The following is a 20660-nucleotide window of genomic DNA, read 5'->3' as shown; positions in this document are numbered from 1 at the left end:
ACTATTTAGCGTGAAAATTGTACGAAAATACTGCGGACGCATTTAGCTTCGACCTGTGTAAGGTGCGGGGCGATCTCCCCGGGGAAAATGATTTAAAGTTGACAAACGAATATCCAACTATCTCTCTCTCTCTCTCTCTCTCTCTCTTTCTCTCTCTCTCTCTCTCTCTCTCTCTCTCTATATATATATATATATATATATATATATATATATATATATATATATATATATATATATATATATATATATATATATATATATATTGTAATGCAGAAGATTGGCAACGTTGACCGGAAGAATCAAGACCGTCACCAATCCCCTGCGGGAGATGTGCGCCACTTTATCGTCGTCGGTAGCAGAAGCCGGATATGGAAGCCGCACCGCCATCGCCTGGAGCGACGGGGTTCTCTCTCGCTCTGCTTCCTCCAAGCGTCGACTGTGCTCGGACTGTGCTCGGCCTGTGCCCTCCTTGTCATTCGCCTACACAGCAACCCTTGCCAATAAACCCCATTTCAAGTGGTGGAGGAGCCGGGGTCACGATCCAGTCCTGGAACTCCGGAGCCGAAAGCTGCCCGAAAGGATGACCAGCGAAGCCAACCAAACCACTACGCCCTCGCCTCGGCCTGTGATGTGCTCTGTTGCTGTGCGTGAGCGAGACCCGCCAGACTTCAACGGCACTGACGAAAACGACGCGGAAGATTGGCTCGAAACCTTTGAGCGGGTGAGCGCGTGCAACCGGTGGGACGATGTTTTTAAACTCACTTACGTGAGCTTCCCCCTGACCGGCGTCGCTGAGGTGTGGTTCAAGAATAACAAGAGCCGCCTTAAGACATGGGCTGAGATTAAGGACGAATTCCTTGCGGTTTTCGGCCGTCCAGCTGTGCGCAAGCTTCAAGCAGAGCAGCGCTTGCGCTTACGAGCCCAGCAGGTCGGTGAAAACTTCACGAGTTACATTGAAGACGTCCTCGACCTGTGTCGGCGCGTCTATCCCTCTATGCAAGAAGCTGAAAAGATCAAGCACATCTTGAAAGGAATAGATGACGACGCCTTCCAAATGCTTTTGTCGAGGGACTTACGCACCGTGACCGAAGTCATTAACATGTGCCGAAGCTTCGATGAGTTACGGAGGCAACGGGCCCTCACTCGACGATCTCTTGTACAGAATGACTGTGTGTCAAGTTTGTCAGCGATGCACGCAGATCCTTCGTTGCTTTCGCAAATCAAAGACTTCGTGCGGGAGGAGGTGGCCCGTCAGTTGTCTCTTCTACCTGCCGCGGCAAAGCCTGTGTCGACGCTAGGACCTTCTCTCGAGCATGTGATCCGAGATCAAGTTGCCGAAGCACTTCCGCCTGGTCCGCAATACGTGCCGATTGCCGCGCCAGTCACATACGCCAACGTCACCGCAAGACCATTGCCGCAGTCAACCCTGACGTACCAGCCGACGTTTCCGGTGCAACCTCGAGGAGTCCCAACTGTGCCTCCGCCTCCACGGTTTAATTCCCAGGCCGGTGGTCCGTGGCGTACTCCGGATAATCGTCCTATTTGCTTTGCTTGTGGAGTACCTGGGCACGTCGCACGCTACTGCCGCCGCCGTCCGCCGTCATTATGGGACGCTACACATGCCGGTTTTCCGCCGTCGGCTCAAGCCCAGGTGCCACTCCGCTTCCCGACTGAACCTCGCTCTTCGGATCGCACCACATTTACTGACCGTCGTCCATCTTCCCCGCGCCGTCGCTCGCTTTCTCCGATGCGACGTCGTCCTGGTAACGAAGACACGGAAAACTATTCGCCGCAGTTCCCGAGGCAAGAACTGCGCTGACGTCGAAAAGTACAAGGCCTCACCCTCCTTCGTCCCCTACTAATGTTATCGACGTTACCATAGAAGGTTTTCGCACTGTCGCCCTGGTAGACACGGGAGCTGCTGTTTCCGTCATCAAAGCCGATGTATGCCGTTTATTGCACAAAGTCACGACGCCTCTTCAAGGACTGTCGCTCCGAACCGCAAGCGCGCACAACATTGAACCAATGGCCGTTTGCACGGCTAGGGTCGTTATTCAGGACGTGCTGTACTTCATTGAACTCATTGTGCTACCGGCGTGTTCCCACGACGTCATATTAGGGTGAGACGTCATATATATATATATATATATATATATATATATATATATATATATATATGTATTTGTCTACTTTTTATGTTATCTCTGCGTGCACACCTTCCTATATACATCTCTCAATCATTGCATTTCTATAAATTCGTCTCTATATCCTATTTATCCTACAATTTTACCGTGTATTAAAAACGCAACCCAACGATTTAAACCTCGTTCGGGATAGCTTGAGTACATGGTAAGTCACTCCCACCTTTTTCGTAGCAAGAGCACGTGCGCGTAATTACCTGTTTTCAATTTACCGCGGCACGGCTAATTACGCAGTAAATGCACGACGTGGGGCCCATGGCCCTCGCACTTTCCTTTCCTTCGCGCGTGATACGGCCCACATACAACCCCCCTCGCCGCTGCCTTCCACCCTCGGCTCACAAAAAGAAACACCCACACGTCCTGTGATTTCGGTGCCCCGCCTGAAGCGCTGCCTGATCCCATATCGCCCGCTGTTCCAGCTGAAACATCGCGGTGACTGCCCAATGAACAAACAAAAATTCGGGCCTGGCTGCCTCTTGGTAGGGCTTGCAAAAGTACCAAAAAGGAACGAGAAAAATGCTTGCACAAGGAAAGGTCTTGAGGGTAAGGGTGACGCCGCTGCCATTTCCTTGAACGCTAAAGACCCGGCATGTGGCTCAGCCGAGAACATATCGCGGAGAAGGGTCCCTTCTTTTCTTCAGTGTCGGGGTCGAGCCCCCGGCGCACAGTCATTACGTATGCGGTGCGGCCCGTGGCAGATCTACGACGAGAAAAGATATATACGAGAGATCCGCCAGAGCGACACAGTTCACACCCAGGCGGGGCAAAGAAAGAGCGGAAGGGCGAAATAATCGTTACGCAAAACTGTGCACGTCCGCCGCGTTTGCAGGCTGATCGCTTGGACCGTGTCAACCATACTGAACAGGCGGGACTCAGCGCTCTTTTCTCGCATTGCGGCCCCTTCGCTCCCTTTGTGTGCCTAAAAGAGACTAAAGGACACGAGGGCAGAGAGAACGCGACTGCTAAGCGTGCTCGGACAGAAATTTCGCTTTCTGCGACGGTGCGGCATGCCTTCCCAAGCTGTTCGCCCAATGATTACTAACCGAAACGTATGGCTATCTCAAGAAGAACGCCTGCCCATCTTTACCCTATCCGTAGTTGTCTTTGCTGGCACAGGTCACGGGACCTTGGGTCACCAGATAAGATTGTATGAAAAGGGGAGGTGGTCCGCGTCCACCATTAGAGAACGCCTTCATCGATGTGCAGTTATGCCAACACGTATAGCCTGCCCGGTTTCTTTCAGCTGTGCCAAGACACGCCTCCAGTTCCAAAGCTACTCTTCCGTTATTCTACTTATCCTTACTTGTGCTCTATGTTCCATATTTTGTTCTTTAGATCAACAGCGATAGGGACGAAGGAACCGCAATGAACCTGCAAAGAATGGGGCCCCGAAAGAGGGAAAGGAAGAGAACACGGAATAGAATAGCAGAGGGCTGCACAACAGTTCATCTGGTAGAGTCGATCATAGTCCTGTGGCGTTTTGTGGAGGAGGAAGCCGAACGTTTTCGCTGAAACACCCTGCGCTTCTGGTTCATGTCAAAAATCGCCGTTCTTACTTGCTTTTCTTCAGTTCTTGATCCCCGTAATTCAGCCGTGTACTCAAAGTCCGGAGCTGTCATTGTGGGCGATACGTAATTCAAAGTGCCCTACGGACGTTTTGGCACCCCTGGCGGTTTTCAGTGGTTTTAACTCCATCTATAATATCCCACCCTCTTTAGTAGTTTGTTCTTGAACAGGCGAAAAACAGTAACGCCCGCGGCAAGATTTCTCCTTCTGGTAAATGCCCTCGTGTTATCTAAAATAAATTGCATCCCTAACCTAATTTGTCGCTTCAGCACAGGTGTACGTTTGCCGCGTGAAAAACGGGTGACAGGTCTGTGTTTTGTTTCGGCAAAGACAACCTGATACCTCCCGAAAACGTGTGTATGCTATCCAGTTGCCATGCCAGAATCGTTTCCGTTCTATACTTGTCTTAAGGAATACGGTTGATTTTGCGACGTGTATTGACGGTTTTGTAAGACGTTCACAATTTCTCAGAGTTCTCGTAATCAACAACTTCAAAAAGAATTACAAGCAGCAAGTGCTTGATTTGACGCTAATGCATATTTGTAGCCTGCCGAGATGGACTGAATTGACGCTAAAGCAATTGGCTACGATTATCCATTGTCGAGGTGGCGAATAGTTTGCTTTCAAATTAAGAAAGCGTGGCTTTAGCGCATATATGATACACGTAGAAGCAAGAAGACGCTTCGAAATTTCGCACTTATTGTGAATTTCTTATGTACCGTTTCACTTGTGTGTAAAACATAAAGCCGAAACAGGCTGTAAAAAGCCAAGAGAGACAACAGTTTTCTTACGTTTCGGTTAGCGAACTACTTTGTAGTTCACCAGGTTTAAACTTCGCGGGTATTGAGCTAGCTCTCGTAAAGGGTGACTGACTGCCTTCCTAACGGTTGCTCAAAGAACAATACATAAGTTACCAGGTTACTCTACATGTCGTATGTTGTTGCCGTGCGCTACGTTTCTATTCTGTGGCATGCCCATATGTTTTGTTGTGAAGTTAAATGGGGGGCAATGTGAGCGTGTGCATACATACATACAATGCAAGGGTGCTTGCCTCTTTTAAAGTGAATTGAGGGGTGATCGGTACACATGGTCGGAGTGAATATTTTACACACTTGACATCGAGATCACAAACAGCGCCGACTTATATATGGACCGAGTTCACCACGGGAACGTTAACTCTCACCTCATTTGTTGAAAACGAAAACAAAAAGGGAGCAAAAAACGATTGACAATCGTCGTGAAGGCTTGCTGAGTGTCTGTTTCCAACTGAGCCCCCACGTGCGGATTAAAAGTATCCCTCATTTCAGAGGGCTCGAGCCGAAGTTGGGGTACCTCTAGCAGACGAGACCTCTTGGTTATTTGGGGCTTTCCAGTAAAGTCCGTCCCAGAGAACCTTGTAGTTGAACTACTGCACAATGGCAACCCTTAAAGCAAAGATTATAGTGCATCCACTAATTCTGCTCTCCAGTCCGACGAATTCACTTCCTTTTTATGACGTCCTTGCAGCCGGCAGCGTACTCCGCACTTTGCCCTCTTGTTCTCGCCGCGAGAGTGCTCCCCAAAACCCGCGAGGCATTTTCAGCGGGGCTCCCTTCCAGAAGCACGCACGCAGCCCGCTCCGTTTTCCCGACATCCCGCACCCTCCCCACTGACCTTTGTTCCCGACCTGTCCGCGGGCGGCTGGCCCCTTTCACCCCGGTGCGGGGACTATCGACTCTGCTTAATCTCGTTTCTCGGTGACTCGGGAGCGAGAGGTCTGCCACGTGACCGCCCTGATATTGGCTCGAGGAACACAAGCTCACTGTAGCTTCTTCTCTTTCCCCTCATCGCCTTTCTCACACCCTGGGGGTTTTAATGACGAGCGACGCAGCACATGAAGAACCCGCGCGACCCTGACCCGCGGCACAAAGCCGTACAACGCACAGCCGCCAGCCATTATCTCTCCCGTTTCTCTTTCCTCCCTGGATTGACGTTTTTTGCTATTGCCGTGGGGAACGTTTCTTTGCTCGTCATCTCGCGCTTTTTTTTTTCCTAACCCACCTTAAAATTGTGACATGAAAAAATCTTCATTGACTATTTTTTTCTAATTTCGGGATTTTTTTTTCTGATCTCTTTTTAATTGCAGCATTTGCCCTTTTGGTCGTTATTGGTACTTATTTCTATGCTTTGCACTAAATAGCAATCGAGGCCAAGTTCGGATAAAGGATGAATATCTATTACTTCAGCAAGCGTTTCCAATGAAAGTTTCCGCTGCGCTTGCATATCAAATTATAAAGGAGCACGACTGACGAGAGAGTGGGTGTAAACTGGACAACGATGTTTACCTAGGCAGACCCTCCGTTTATCATTAAAGCACCGGGTATTCATTTAGACAACTGTCATTCCGTTGTATGCATGTCTTGCTCAGCAAATTTATGGATATAGTGCATTTTTAAAATGAATGTATCGAATGCCGCCGCACATTCTCCCGCAAGGGGCGGGCCAGCGTTTTCCAACGACTGGTCCTTCTTCTGTGTGCGTGTGATGGCAACACGCTAAACGGGGCGCTGTGATTGGATGCAGCTCTGTACATCGTCTGACTAGGTGCTTGAGCAGCTATCGACGCCCCATCTTCTGCAGCTGGTGCAGGCCCTTGCGTTTTGCCCCTCTCCATCGTCTTTATACCTGCACTTCTCCTCGTGTGGTCACGAAAAGGTGAATTATGTTTTTTTTTGGTTCCATCTCGCGTTGATGAATATGCCGGTGATTATTGGCGGGACCAACTGAGTACAGGTGACGGCATGGCTCGAAAGGTTTCACCAATAAATGACGTTTTAGAACGTGATTTAGCGTTCACAGGGCTTTGTTCGGAGCGTTCAAAGCTTTTGCGACCACAACCAATGCTTCAACCTGCAAGCTGTCTTCACTGCGCTCCCGTGCTACGTTCGGTGAAGCTACCTTTCTAAAAAGGGGACGGGTTCCTGAAGCGGTCAAGGCATGAGGGATACGTAAAGGTTCGACATTTAGAGCGATAATCGAGTACGAATCACATTTCTCTTGGTAGAGCGTTGGTATTCGATTCGAACGTTAAATCTTTAACGTGAACGAACACGTATTGTGGATCGAAAATACGGGCGGCCTACAACTATCAACTATCGCATTTAAACACCCAGTCACGTCCAAGTGTGACCCATTGAAACGTATCCCTTTTTCTAGCATGAAAACACAATTACGCCTCGCTGCGTATTTTCTTCGTTTCGCGCTTACTGCAATGTAAGGGCCTCTTCTAAGCGGCATTCCGCGTATTACGCTACGTGCACAAATTGGTAAATATTTCTTATTAGCTTGACATAACAAGCCACCGAATATAAAATATCTGAATTTGCTTTGCATTTAAAAAAATAGGGATGCCTCCACTCAGGACATAATGTCTCTGCTTTTCTCGGCCGGAAGGGTGTATACATTGCTAGGGATGAACAACAAATGATATTATTGTATCAGTGAGGGGAAGAGGGAGGCTATAGTTTCTTCTGACAACCGGAATCAAGCAAGCCAATAAACTGTGGGCAGTTAGCTATTTTTTTCTGGCGCTAGAACAAGAGAGTATGTATACAGGACCTAAGAAAAGTATTATAACCATGGTAAACAAAACACAATTCGAACCAGTGGGGTGCGATGCAGGGTTCGCGGCGAGCCTGAACTTGAAAGCAGGCCTTGATTGAATACTTGGGTTCATTTAAATAGCTGTGCAAAAGAAGGCAGCCAGGCGCAATGACACAAAAATACACTCTTACAACGCGAGGTTATAGCAGACATAAAAAACAAGCAAGACCACGTAAGACTGACAAGAGATTACATGCTTGAGCTGATACATGCTGAGCTGCTACATGCTGAGCTGATTACGGGCCTGTAGAACACTCTCACAAGAAAGTACCTAACCGGCAAAAAAAGGTACTCCGCGAAATGTTTACACAAGATAAACACGCGCCTAAAAGATAAACTGAAGTAATGTACTGTACACTTCGCGGCAATGACCCGATGCCTACTCTACAGAGCCAGTTATGCACTCCGTTTTAAAGCGAAGCTTTCTACCTCTACCCCCAAAGGGTTCTGTAGCGACCGTTGGTGCCAACAGAAAACTTCGGCGAACAAATAAAAGAAGCAATGCCACCGCCAAGAATCGAAGCTGGAACGAATGCAGAAAAGGAGCGAGAGCCTGTTGTCTTACTGATTGAGCTACGAGCCAACGCGGAGACGCGGGAGATAAATTGTGCACTCCCCGAGCCCATCTGCGGGTTTAAACCCCCGTTCACGCTGAATGCCACTTGACAGCGTCACGCGATCTCTCGCGCCCCTGTGCACTCCGCCCACGATAAGTGTAGCGACAGTGTGCGCTAAAACTCAACACGCAACTCACTCAAGAAAATTTCGTTCTCAGTGCCGTGTTAAAAAGGTGAGCGACTTAGTCTGTTCCTATTTTGTAATGTGTGGTAGTATGGTTACAAACATATAGAAATTTGATTCAACATGTAGACCGAAAATTTATACATACTGTTTAGGGTAGGTGCATTCGTTGACGCTGTTTCGGTCCCGGAACTTATATTTTAAAATGTGCCGACATCATATGTTTCCTCCACGCAGGAGACATGTGCGCCGTGTGAGTTTTTGATACTGATAAACCCACTGTAAAATGGGTGGGAATTTTTGATAATTAATTGAAGGGTTAACGTGGCGACGCAACGAAAGCGATGATGCGCGCCGGAGTGGAGTGCACCGAATTAATTTTGACCACTTGGGGATCTTTAAACGTGCGCCGAAATTTCGTACATAGGAGATTTTTTGCATTTCGCCTCCATGAGAAAAGCGGCCTCCGCTCCCGGGAATGGAACCCCCGTAATCGTGCTAAGCAGCGCAACGTCTGAGCCACTGAGCGCCGTGGTGGGTGCGTCGGTGATGTCAGCAATGCTCAGTATATCGTATACGGTACGGTAAAATATTTAAAAGAGCAGCAAACATTACGCAGAGAATAAATTATTTCCGATGCCTTGTTTGTGATCGTTGCGTAATTTAACGCTAAAACTTGGGATGTTTTAATGTAACAGTTTATATTCTTATTATTTTCTTCGTTCTCATTATTCCACGGGTTAGGTTAGTTATTTTGAAGGCATTGAATTATTACAGAAGTACTTTTTATTTGCTTTAACAGCGTAACTTTGCAGAACTGTAGTGATATACCTTCTAGTGTCATCAGATAAGGTTACAGAGTATTGGCACTCTTTTCTCCTATCGTTCCGTGCGCCGCCATGCTCACTGGTCAGTTCGCATCACGTGAGATTTGTTTACACTGCGACGGTTCATGGCCGCTGCCATTTTGTTGTTTAGGGGTTTATGTCGGTAAATTGTGGTAGACTTAGCTGGTCGTCCCTCCTCTGCGGCTGTGCGCGACTGACGTCGTTCCGAGCGCGCATCAAAGATAACGCTTGTAGCCGCATTTCAGCAGCAGAAGTGCGTCTGAAGATGCCGTTCCGCTGCATCTTCGGCAGCGTTATCAACAAGCGACCCGATCGAAGTTAGCGGCGAGGCGGTACATGCGGCAATCTCGCAAAACTAATAAACGCCAAAATGGGCGCAGTTGCTGCCTTGCGTGGCTCAGTGGCAGTTGTATGACACCTTATCTAGGGACACTAGTACATTCCTCTCACCTCAAACGCTTTCGGAATGACCATGCGGGCCATTTATTGGGCGTGCGGTCATTGACCTCCGCGAAAATAGGCTATATTATGTTTTTCTACAAACACCTTCAACCATCTGGCATTGTTGAACGGCTAAGACGACAGGTTACTAGATGTGCGACCTCAGATTCTTTGAATTGTTACGCAGCAGTAAGAAATTTGGTATTGATGAAGAAAACGCTGTTCAGGTGGACAACGTGTTTCTGATAAAGCAGCTTTTGCAGTTAAACGAAACCGACTCTCAACCATACTTTTTTCCAGTTTTTGTGATGTGCGCAGCGGTATTTATAAATTACTTCGCACTCCCGTGAATCGTAAAAGCTGGACTACTCTGATCCACTTATTTTCCTGCCAGTGTTTTTAGTTATTATTATCCAATCTCTGGTGATTACTTATTAAAAACATGGGCGGCAGCGTCGCCAAATCGACCTATACTGATTCATTTTGAAGTGTATTTTCCTCTCTCTCTATATATATATATGTCTGTCTTTCTCTTTCTCTCTCTCTCTCTCTCTCTCCGCTTGCAGAAATTCTCAAAGTTTAATCAAACAGGGCACCCTTTCCATCCAATCTTCTATACGACACTGACTCACTATAATATGCAAAAGATTTAAACCGACATAGAAGGGGTAAGTGCAAATACTTCTGACGGCTGAAGTGACGCTAAGGCCCTCGTAATTTGAGATCCGCAAGCGCCATTACAATCACGAAAATGACGTTTTTCGCATTCTTTCCCAGCTCGAAGATTTGTAATATGATCAAACGTGAGCTGGTCCTTATTTCAAGGTTCTGTTTCCCTTTATCATCCACACGAATAAAATCCGTTCGATTGCTGCGAGTTAGCATTAACTGTTGCGACTGCTAATGCTACCGGAAAAAGAATGAGAGAAAAATATGGTCAAAATACCAGCAGCTAACACACCGCACTTGTTAGCCACCTCCAATGTGATGGTGGCATTACTAGTTTCGCTTCATCGCATATTAAAGGAAAACAGTTATTGCAACTATTAGCGTTATTGAAAGGAAGCAGTAAACGTGCATGTCTCTTGATCCGACAAAAACAAGAACACATATAAAAATAAAAGGCTGAGTCACACTACCCGGCTGCAAAAGTCAGCCCCGCATTTCTTTTCTACCCTCCAAGACTGCTAACTCCGCCAGCAAGCGTGGTGCACGACAAGCGAACGTGCACGGTAAATATAAACTAGAATGCCATGGTTCATAGAAACAAGTAATGAAACATTAGCTGTGATAGGCTTTAACCATAGCGAAACTGTAGTATTTGTTTATACATGAGCACTGAAGCACTGATCACTACGCATTTGTAGAAGTACCATGTTGCCGTTCGTCTTGTTTTAGTGCGGAGTACCTTCGGACCGCACAATGTCCGTGCGCGTCCGTGCGTATAGCATTTACAATTGAAAAAAATTATACAGGCACCGGCAGGATTCGAGCCTGCCTCTAGTAGACTAGACAGAGTTAGTGCCACTCGTCTTACCCATTGTGCTACTACCGTGAGTCAGCAACCGCGAGTCAAACAGCTCACTACCTCGCCTGTAAAGGTGCGGAGTACCTTAGGACCTCCCGATGTCCGTCGGCGTCCATCCGTGCGCCCACCACCATCAAGCGAAAATCAAGCGAAATTCGATTTGAGCCGTGAGTTGGAGTTTCAGGGAATAATCGAGGTGCATCTTACGGCTCAAATCGAATGACGGTTGGGGCACAAATCGGATGTCACTCGGGGCGCAACGTGGATGTCATTTCGAGTCCCGGTACTCCGCACCCTCGCCATCATCCACGGAATGGAGATGCTGCCATTTTTGTCTCCACTTCTAAGGTTTTAAACATCTGTCTGACACAGGTGCCCTCGCCCACACAGGCGTCAAAAGAAAATAATTCAGGGATGCTTGCACACACGCGCAAGACTTCAATGCCGAAGCTGTCGTAGGTGAGCATTTCTGTACACATAGTTAAGGTTCATTTGCATACTAGTGGTGCTAGTCATCGTCGCAATTTACCTCAAAGAGGTTGTCGTCTTCCTTGCGACAAGTGGTGAATGCAAGGTCATCCTCAGCATTGTATTCTTCCAACAGCTCAACTGGCGAGGCTTGCACTAAGTCGCACATGGCTTGAACCATAGCGAAGCTGTAGGATTTCTCTATACGTGAGCACTGAAACACTAATCACCACGCATGTGTACGTTTGAAATTGTCTATTTACATATTCCGTCGTTGCTTTGAACTGTGCTAGCAGCATTCATCGTCATATGCATCGACGCCGTCGTGTTCCTCATGCGACGCATTATTATATGTTCAGACTACCGACGTAACAGCCATATCGTGCACTATGCACGTAAAAAAAACGGTGTGTGACGCAGTTTGGTTGTCTGAGACGTTGAATTACGCCGTCAATTAACGATGTTACGGGAGTTGCGATAACATACTAAACCCGGCCTTACATGCGCGGCAGCGCTTGACAACAGCGGTAGAGTCTTTCTTTTTTTTTGCTAAAGCAACCGCGCATGCCGGGAACACCTGGAAGTCGCCGCGAGGCACGCGCTCACGAGCGCTCCGTATTTTTTTGGTATTTTTTCCTGCAACACCGAAATTACGGCTTGTACAACAGCTCCGCTGTTAACAAAGACAAGCTGTGCCCGGGTGTTGACATCTACAATGGTAACACTCATGAATGTGATGAGGAACTGATACAAATACACTTGTTTTAGGCCAACAATAAACATTCCCGCCATGTTATTCCATTGCATTAGGAGTTTTTTTTGTTTGTGTGCGCGTGTGTGTCTGTACGCCTTTATTTTGTGCTTTCTTCTAAAACACGCACTTCAACTTCGTTTTTCAGCATCCCCGCTCCATTCCCGCGGATGTCTGTTTATTGGAGGCTGAGTGGCTGTGGAAGCGGAACACACAATCGATTGCGTATAATCCGTTTTCCCCTTTTCTTCTTCCTGCTGTCGCTAAATGACAGTTAAAGACACAAACAAATAAAAGCACGCCGGCTTCATCTGGCAGACTCGGCGCCTCCTTATGTCTTTTCGAGCCTTTGTATTACACCCCTTAATTTGCGCTTTTCGGGACGCCTATATCTAACAGAAACGCTGACAGCAAAACGATATTTTGTTTTTATCTGATCATACCCACAACCCTTGCATGGTGCTATTAAATAAAAATCCTTGATTTCACATTAATCGCGGACAGTGACAACCGCCATCCTCGGTCAACACGATTAATACCAAAATGACCACCGTTGTAACCCGCCGAGGTGGCTCAGTGGCTAAGGCATTGTGCAGCTGAGCCCGAGGACGCAAGTTCGATTCCCGGCCGCGGCGGCCGCTTTTGTGATGGAGGCGAAAAACAGAAACAAACGTGTGTACGATATATCGGCGCACGTTGAAGATGCCCAGTTGGTCAAAATTAATCCGGAGCTTCCACTACGGCACGCCTCATCGCATGCGTTGCGTCGGGGCGTTAAACCCTACAATCAATCAATCAACACCGTTGTAAACAAAAATTTAAGAAACAAAAAGAAAATTGCGTTCTTTTGGGATATGAATCCCGATAGCCAGGATAGGATGCGGGTGTACAACACCTGCTATAATTAATACAAAACATCGCATCCTGTCGGGCATGCGCGGAGGGCATTATAAAACTCCGAATCTCATGAACAAAATGGAAATTTACGTTGACTTCATGGAGCCTCATCACTTGAGCGTTAGCATCCCTTCTCAGCGCAAAATTATGCTCACGATTTCTGACATCAGAGAAAGCTTAGGTGCCCCGTAAGCTTTTCGGTGGTGCTGCTTCCAGTTCGACGAAGTCTGCACCAACGGTGAATTTTTCTTCCGCTGACAAGGTTTGAAAACCGAACTAAGAAATTAATCATAAAACACTCATTCGTAACTTCTGATCAGCAAACACTCGTGGGTTTTGCTCACTGAATACTGTGGTTGATACACTTCTGGCTGGTGACGTATGTCTGCTTATGTGGGGCTGTTATACTCGGGAACAATTGTTAAGAACGGCAACGGAAGTTCCCGCTGTGCCTCATCACCGCAGCCGGATATTACTACGCGCTGCGCAAGTAGCGCGTTACTGGGAATATTTTGAACGTGACACGAGCCGTTTCCGTGATTTTTTGGACTGAATACGCCTATAAACTACGGCAGCGATGACAAACAAAGTACGTGAGAAAAGGCAGACGATATCACGCATCCATAGTAACCTCCTTTCAAAATCCGCGGGCCCGTTGACATCCGGGTCCGTCCCTTAGGCGGAGTGGTACCGTACATGAGCTATTGCCGTTCTTGACTTGTTCCCGAGTATATGTGACATTCAATATATTGGTACGCATGTGAATTATACGCGGGTACAGGTATGCTGTCACGGTGGAGTGCGTATACTGCGATGATTCAGCCTCTGATATAACTGAAGGCTTTCGTTTGCTTTTACTGTATTTCCTCGAATATTTTGCAGCCATGGCGGGAGGGGTACTATATATAGAGGTAAACTATATGTATAAAAATTCCAATAAAACAGCCCAACCATCGAGCTTCAAAGTACAGTGACACGCTGTGCCAATCCCAACAAATCAAGAACAGATACAAATTATTTGTAAGCGGGCATAGGCTGATAAGGCTGACGGTCATCTGCAATTTTCGGACAACATTAGACGCATTTATGTACACTGAACTTTATTTGAGTTGCATGTAGGTGTAGACGTTTATGCATGTAGGGCTAATATCCTCTTATATGGTCGTTCACCGGTGTTTAACAAAATCTTACCAAGACGCGTTCTTACTTCAGCAGAATAAAGGAAACAGACACGTGTGAGAGTCCTGAAGATTTCTGTTTCAGAACGTCAGAGGCCTGCCTCGGTCACCAAAACCTCCGCATTCACAAAAGCATTTTGTGTTTCACATCCGGGCCGCGCCATGCATGCGCTGTGGATCTGCAAAAGCAGAACACACACTGACAAAAAACCTATAAATACTATGGGCAGACAAAACTTGCGCATAACAAGGAAAGAGACACTCATTTAACTGGGTAGCGCACATCCTGTCACCGTAGCCCGATTCCCCAACGTGGTCCTTCTGCACCAATCCTTTTGTATTCATCTGCATTAAACGTAAGAGCCTTTTAAGGAAATTGCTTTCCCAAGTCTCATTTATAGTGCTCCGATTCCGGAGATGGCGTTGCAGATTCTGTCGAAGCCATTTTCCCTCAATCCTTTCACGAAGAACCCGTTCGTCCGAGGGTCGCAAATGGAATAAAACGGTGACAACAGCCGTCAGAGCGAATTTTGTACGGCCTCTCTGCTCCACGCCTAAGAATTACGCCCGTTCGCGAGAATAACTAAAATCGAGTCCATTATTCTGTCAGGAATAAATTTGCATATTTAAGGACAAACGGTTTGTGCGAAAATACTCTTAGCATGCCCAAGATTTCTAAAAATTCCCAGCAAATTTGAGGAGACAAGTAAAAAGTGACACTGAAAGAGAACCTCCAAGAATGTTGAAAAATGGAAAGGCACAGAAAAGGAATGGGGCGTGCTTTCAACGCACACATTTACAACCAACTATCCGAGAACCCGTAAGCATTAAGACGCCGTCCCATTCCACGACACGCTTGGCCGGGCGCTCGTTATTTCGTCCCGGGCCTATTGGAGACAGTTTCTTTTAAACCCGGTCACATACACTACGGAGTGGGCTGCAGGTGGTAATTCACTTCCGAGGCTTTCTTCCCATGCAGTTGGCGCCGCTTCCACTCGACTTGCGCACCTGGAATGCGGACACTCGCTTCAAACGAGGCGAAACTTGGCCATCTTCCTCTTTCTTTGCAACGGGCGAATAATGGGAAAGCGCCAAGCACCGAAGCAACGCGACATCGAAGGAGTGCCATCGCGTTCGGAAAAGCGATAAAGCGAAGACGTGGGCCGCACTACAGCATCCCCTTTTAGCTGAGAAAACGACATTTCGCTGTTTACGAGCAACTTTGGAACCTATCATTACGCAAGCACCAAATCCCTCCGAAAATATGGTCGCGGGTTCGATTCCCGGCCGCGGCGACCGCTTTTCTTATGGAGGCGAAAAGCAAAGACGCTAGTGTGTACGAGATTTCGGCATACGTTAAAGATCCCCAGGTGGTCAAAATTAGTCCGGAGACCTCCACTACGGCGCGCCTGATCGCCTGCGTTGCGTCGGCACGTAAACCTCACTGTCAATCAAACCGAAGACGTTGTCAACAATGTGGTTACGTGCATAGGAGGGGTCACAGGAGCGCTTCTCCATCCTCTAATCGACTAAATTTTTACTGTGATGAAGGCGGTGCGTGTAGCTTATTAGGAGGAATGTGAAGCGCTGGGTACCGTGGAGTAGCAGGGAGAACTCTCCTTCCGGGCGGATAGGAGGAAACAATATTGGCAGCCTAGCCTACATCCTTGATCGGCGCCCTGCCGTCATTGCGCAGCAAGTTGTTTATGAGGTAGCACGGATCGCATGTGTTGTTTTCTTCTCTGCAATAGTGTTGCGTCGCAGGATCGCGTGGTGCGCGAGTTTTCTAAAGTTTTTCTGTTTTTTTTTTAATTCCTGTATATTCTCATTCATGGTTTATTTATTTTTCGCTACGTTTTTTTTTAGTTGGCGTAGCGAGGTACAGTGCACGTTATACACCCCGTTATCGTCAAAATTTCCCCGGAGGTCTCCACTACCGCAAGCCTCGTAAGCCAGGTGGGGCTTCGGCGCCTAAAATTGAAGAAGTTTGACATTTGAATTTGTGCCATCAAATCCAAAACTTTTTTATCGCACCAGGAGGAACGTATTTCGCGGAGTTCGCATGCAATAGGGACGTCAAGGTGTGGTACGAATGGCCATGCAAGTCACACTGGCCGCAACTTAACAAAGACTGTCCGTGTGCGGCCTTTTGCAATGCACCACTTTCCGCACAGTCAACGCGACACGGAGATCGGGCGTCGCCTGGTCTCCATTCTCGAACGGACGAATTTTGTTCCAAGAATATCAGCAAGGGCGACGTTTTCAAACCGTAACGTAATGTACTTGGCAAGCGTAATGTAGTCTACACCAACCTGTCTTCGCACGCTGTTTCTAAAAGCATGCTTCATGTTGTGTTTACGCCTTACGTGCGTGTTGTCGTGCTGGTTGTTTAAGTTGGCGGTCGGAGCGGTGACCCCCAGATTCTTTTCCAGTCTTTGCTATAGCATATCAGCCTAGCCACAGCGTAGGACATCTGGTCTAACGTTAATTAAATTGCACCAAATGCCTTTCGTCGTACCGCCAGCGACCCCGGAGCCCCGCCGTTCGGCGCCCTTCGTACTCGTCACGAAGTACGAAGTACCCGCCCTTCGTACTCGTCACGAGCGCAGAAACAATGCTTCAGTAAGCATTGCATATGTTTCGTCGTAGTGCGGGCCTGTATCATGCACGTTGGCACCCTCAGAACTAAGCCATAGCGGCAGTTGTCTTGCTGCGGAGGCTGCAGCCTCGACGTCATTTCCGACTCTGTTAGTAATCCCTGTGCGAACAAATGTGTACATGCTCATGAGATAAAAGTGTGGCAACCAGCAGCTTAAAGCCGTTTAATTTATGGCACGGGTGCGCAACCTAATATCTACGCGTCCAATATTTACGCGTCCGACAGGTGCTAATTCACAGAGACACTCCAAAAAAATTGCACAAGTCGCCCATAAAGCCTATCCGGTGCTCGCCGATGCGCCCCGGCTCCATTGAAGGCATTGACGAGAAACGCGTCCGAAATGACCAGGAGAGTCGAGTGACGTCACATCATCCAACATGGCCGCGCCCAGGACGCCACTTTTTATACCGTTTATAAAGCTAATCCTTCATTTATGACATAATGCGACTGCACTATAAGATGCTTCGTGAACCCTGGGGTCTGTTTCGGCGTGCATGTTTCGGAACCTTGGGTGACAGAAATTTTGATCCCATTTGTACTCAATCTTGTTACCAAACAATTCATCAACAGCTTTTACAGCTTAGCTTTACATGGCTAGGATTGGGGGATTTTCTGCGCCCTAGAACAAAGGAAATCGCACGGGAACGGGTCATTCCATTTGTGTTCTAGTGATGCTAAGAACCCGCACGTGCATGGAGCATTCCATTCGTAGAACTCCTCAAGGGCTGCGTGTGTACGAAAAGCGACTGAGTTCACACAGCACGCAGAGCGATCGATGGGATACTGTGAGAGAAGCGAAAACTTAATTGAGAAGCACGCGTGACAAACTTCGCTGATAGTAGTCGGCGGAGACAGCAATGTGTATGCATGCGAGCCAGACAAAATGTACTGCAACATCAGATCGGAGGAGCCTGAGAAACAGTAAACTGGTTTTCTTTAACGAACAACTGAATATAGGTCATGGTAACTTCCACAAAACATCTCTCTGAAGCTGTGCTATCGTTGTCTCCAAAACAGGCAGGAATGTAGTGGTTTATCCAGCTTATGTTTTAAGTGTTAGGACCCCAGTACTGCAATTATTAAGATAAACCAAACACTCTTGATGAAACGAAAGACGCATTTTGTGGTCCACTTGGTTATTCATCCAGACACACTGAAACGTGATATGGAGAGATTCATTACCACGCAATTTGCATAAATTAGGCGTGATGACACACCCCTGTCATCAAGATTTGATACAATATTGTGGGCATTTCAAAACCAGACCATAAATGGTTTTCTCAGTTTGTGCTCGAAGTGTTTGACTGGAAGTGCCACACAAATTAATGAGCAACGCTCCTGCGCCAAGAATTTGCCTACGCTTATTTCCAAACCATACAGTGCTTACAACAGTAATCAGACAACTATCGTTACTGCCATTACCAAATAATGAAAACAGATGCATAAACCCTTGTCCAACATTGCGTTATGAGATGCAGTATCGTTGGTCATCCACCTTCGAAGAGTGAAGGGCCTTTCTTTTTTAGCATCTACGTTAAATTTACACCCACTGTCACAGCCTCGCTTTTCGGTCGCTGCTGATTAAATTCCAGTAAAAGAAATATAAAAGAAAAGAGTTGTGGAAAAGAAGGTTTTTGCTCCTTAAATTACCGCTGCTCTGGCGCGCCGTCCCCACCACCTCAGGTATCCCGTCGAATGCTTACCTTGCAGCGAGAGAACGCTGATGCTCCACAAAAGCAGCCACCAACAAGTCTTTGACACGGACATAATCCTTTGAGGGCGGTGCACGTGTTCGACACAGACGCGACCACCAACAGTAGAACAGCGAGATGACGACAACGTTACACGCAAGTCAGCACAGGGCGACGAAATGGATGTGGAGGAATCGATCTCTCGTGGAAGGGTGATACATTGACAGAGCCACTCAAGCGCGAAATCCTCCCTCAGAAGTCGGCCTTTCACTTTGCCGTTGAACCACAGCCAAACAGCATCGTCGCCAGCGATAAAAACCGAGAAAATGTGCAAACTGTTCAGTGACAGCGCTTAAGGGCCGCTAAAGCACTCAGTGACCGCTCAGCCCCGAAGTCACCAAAGAAGTTCCGATAGTGCTCAAGAACTGTTTTTCCTCCCCGTTATTCCGGCAGCAAGTTGTGTGAAAGCCGAGTGGTAGCAGTAGGGCAACGCACGCTGTCTAGATACGCGCCAAGGAAGAAGAAAAAATTGGAGGCGAGGGAGCAGCCGCTACATTGACGCCACCGGAAGCACGCGCGCGCGCCTTCAGCAGTCGCGCCAGCTCCAACGAAAGCTGTCCCAAGAGCCGCCGCCGTCAGAGTTGCGGAGCATCGTCACCGCCGTGGAGTCCGAGGCGCACTTCGGCCGCGTGCAGCCCGGCGCTCCGCTGCTGCGACTAAGTCGAAGAGCGCGCCGGCAGGGATTCTGCTACAATGCACGAACCTTTCACACCGCCGCTGCTGCCACTAGGCGACCACCGACCCCTGGAGAAAGAGCGTGAAACGATGGCGTCACGAACCCCGCTTGCTGACTGAACTCGGAGCTCGGGCGCCGGAACCCGTCCCGCCATCTATGAGAGCGCCGGTGCGATTTCTCTTTCGCTCATCTCCACACACTCGTCGCCACAGTTTGTGCAGAGGAAAGAAATTGCCTATCAAATTGATAAATAGCGTTGGCGTTTCGTATATATATTCGACTCTGAACGCCCCTAAATTTAACGGAGCATTCTGGCTCTTGGAAAGGAAAAAAAATGGCCTCAGACCTTTCGCTGAGAAAGTCTCCAAACGAATGAAATGCAAGAAAAAAAAGACGGCAATCATCTGTCTCCCCTACCACGGAACGCTGTCTCCTCTCTCCCTCTGCCACTCTTCATCTTCTTCTGCTCTCCTTCACTCCTGTTAAGATACGTGCGATGAAAGTTAGCTCAATTATATTTTCCCGCATTCGCAGTGGTCACCGGTCATCTGTTGGGTTCTTTTGTTTCTTTTGTTCTTATACCAACTCGAGCACTAGCTCGATCACCTTTGTTTTACTGTTTGTTTCATTTTGCATTGGTTCGCTACCAATTTTAGCGTCTTGTTTTTTATTGGCCATCATAAAAACCAATCCAACGTGTATTCTTGACTAATAGAGCGCTTGTCCTGTGGTGTTTACCTTATAAAAGCCTCAAGTACGCCTGAGTCTGTTTCCGGCTGAATACAGTGGATGTGGATAACTCATGGCAGCATTTTCAGTAGTGTGGAAGACTATCGCGTAAATACACACCGTGTTTAGATGTCTTTCCAAGTGTTTCACGACCGGGTGACTGAAATCGAGTGATAGATGCAGACGGGCAGACAGGTGTGAAAATGTTTGTGTTTGGTATCCCAAGGAAGATTCTCGTCTTTGAACAAAGATTTGTGTACAACGAGTCATGACGCCTTCACTTCAAATGAGGACTTTATAGTGACTGTGCCAGAGAGCTTAGGAGTTGCCATCGCTTTCCCTCTTTATAGCGGGCACACGAAAAGGGCACCTAATGCATTTGTTAGCAGGCGAGAATCCAGGTAATTTACTGTTTTCACTAGGAATAGTCATGGCTGGTCGCAGAAGTTTTTCTCCCCAGGTCGCAGAAGTTTCTCTCAAGAATAAAAATTTAAACACCAGAAGAAAAAAATTATGGTTTCTCTCAACAATAAAAGCTTAACCACCAGAACAAAAAAAATTATGTGCCATTCCACTCTCTAAAT

At 47.5% G+C, this 20660-nt stretch overlaps 1 protein-coding gene across 1 annotated transcript in view; it reads right to left on the bottom strand.

Annotated features, from left to right (window-relative positions):
- LOC144179269 (uncharacterized) overlaps positions 1–19410 on the bottom strand; it is a 110970-nt gene extending 91560 nt beyond the window's left edge. The window contains exon 1 of the mRNA XM_077707560.1: positions 18624–19410. Coding sequence (XP_077563686.1) covers positions 18624–18687 — 64 coding nt within the window. The 5' untranslated portion in view covers positions 18688–19410. The remainder of the gene's footprint in view (positions 1–18623) is intronic.
- Positions 19411–20660: the final 1250 nt, after the last annotated feature.

This window comes from Haemaphysalis longicornis, unplaced genomic scaffold (assembly GCF_048455015.1).
Source record: "Haemaphysalis longicornis isolate Haplotype H1 unplaced genomic scaffold, Haemaphysalis longicornis Haplotype H1 scaffold_4, whole genome shotgun sequence".
Lineage (NCBI taxonomy): Eukaryota > Metazoa > Arthropoda > Arachnida > Ixodida > Ixodidae > Haemaphysalis > Haemaphysalis longicornis.
Note: the sequence above shows the minus strand (reverse complement) of the source record. Positions and strands in the feature narration are given on the sequence as shown.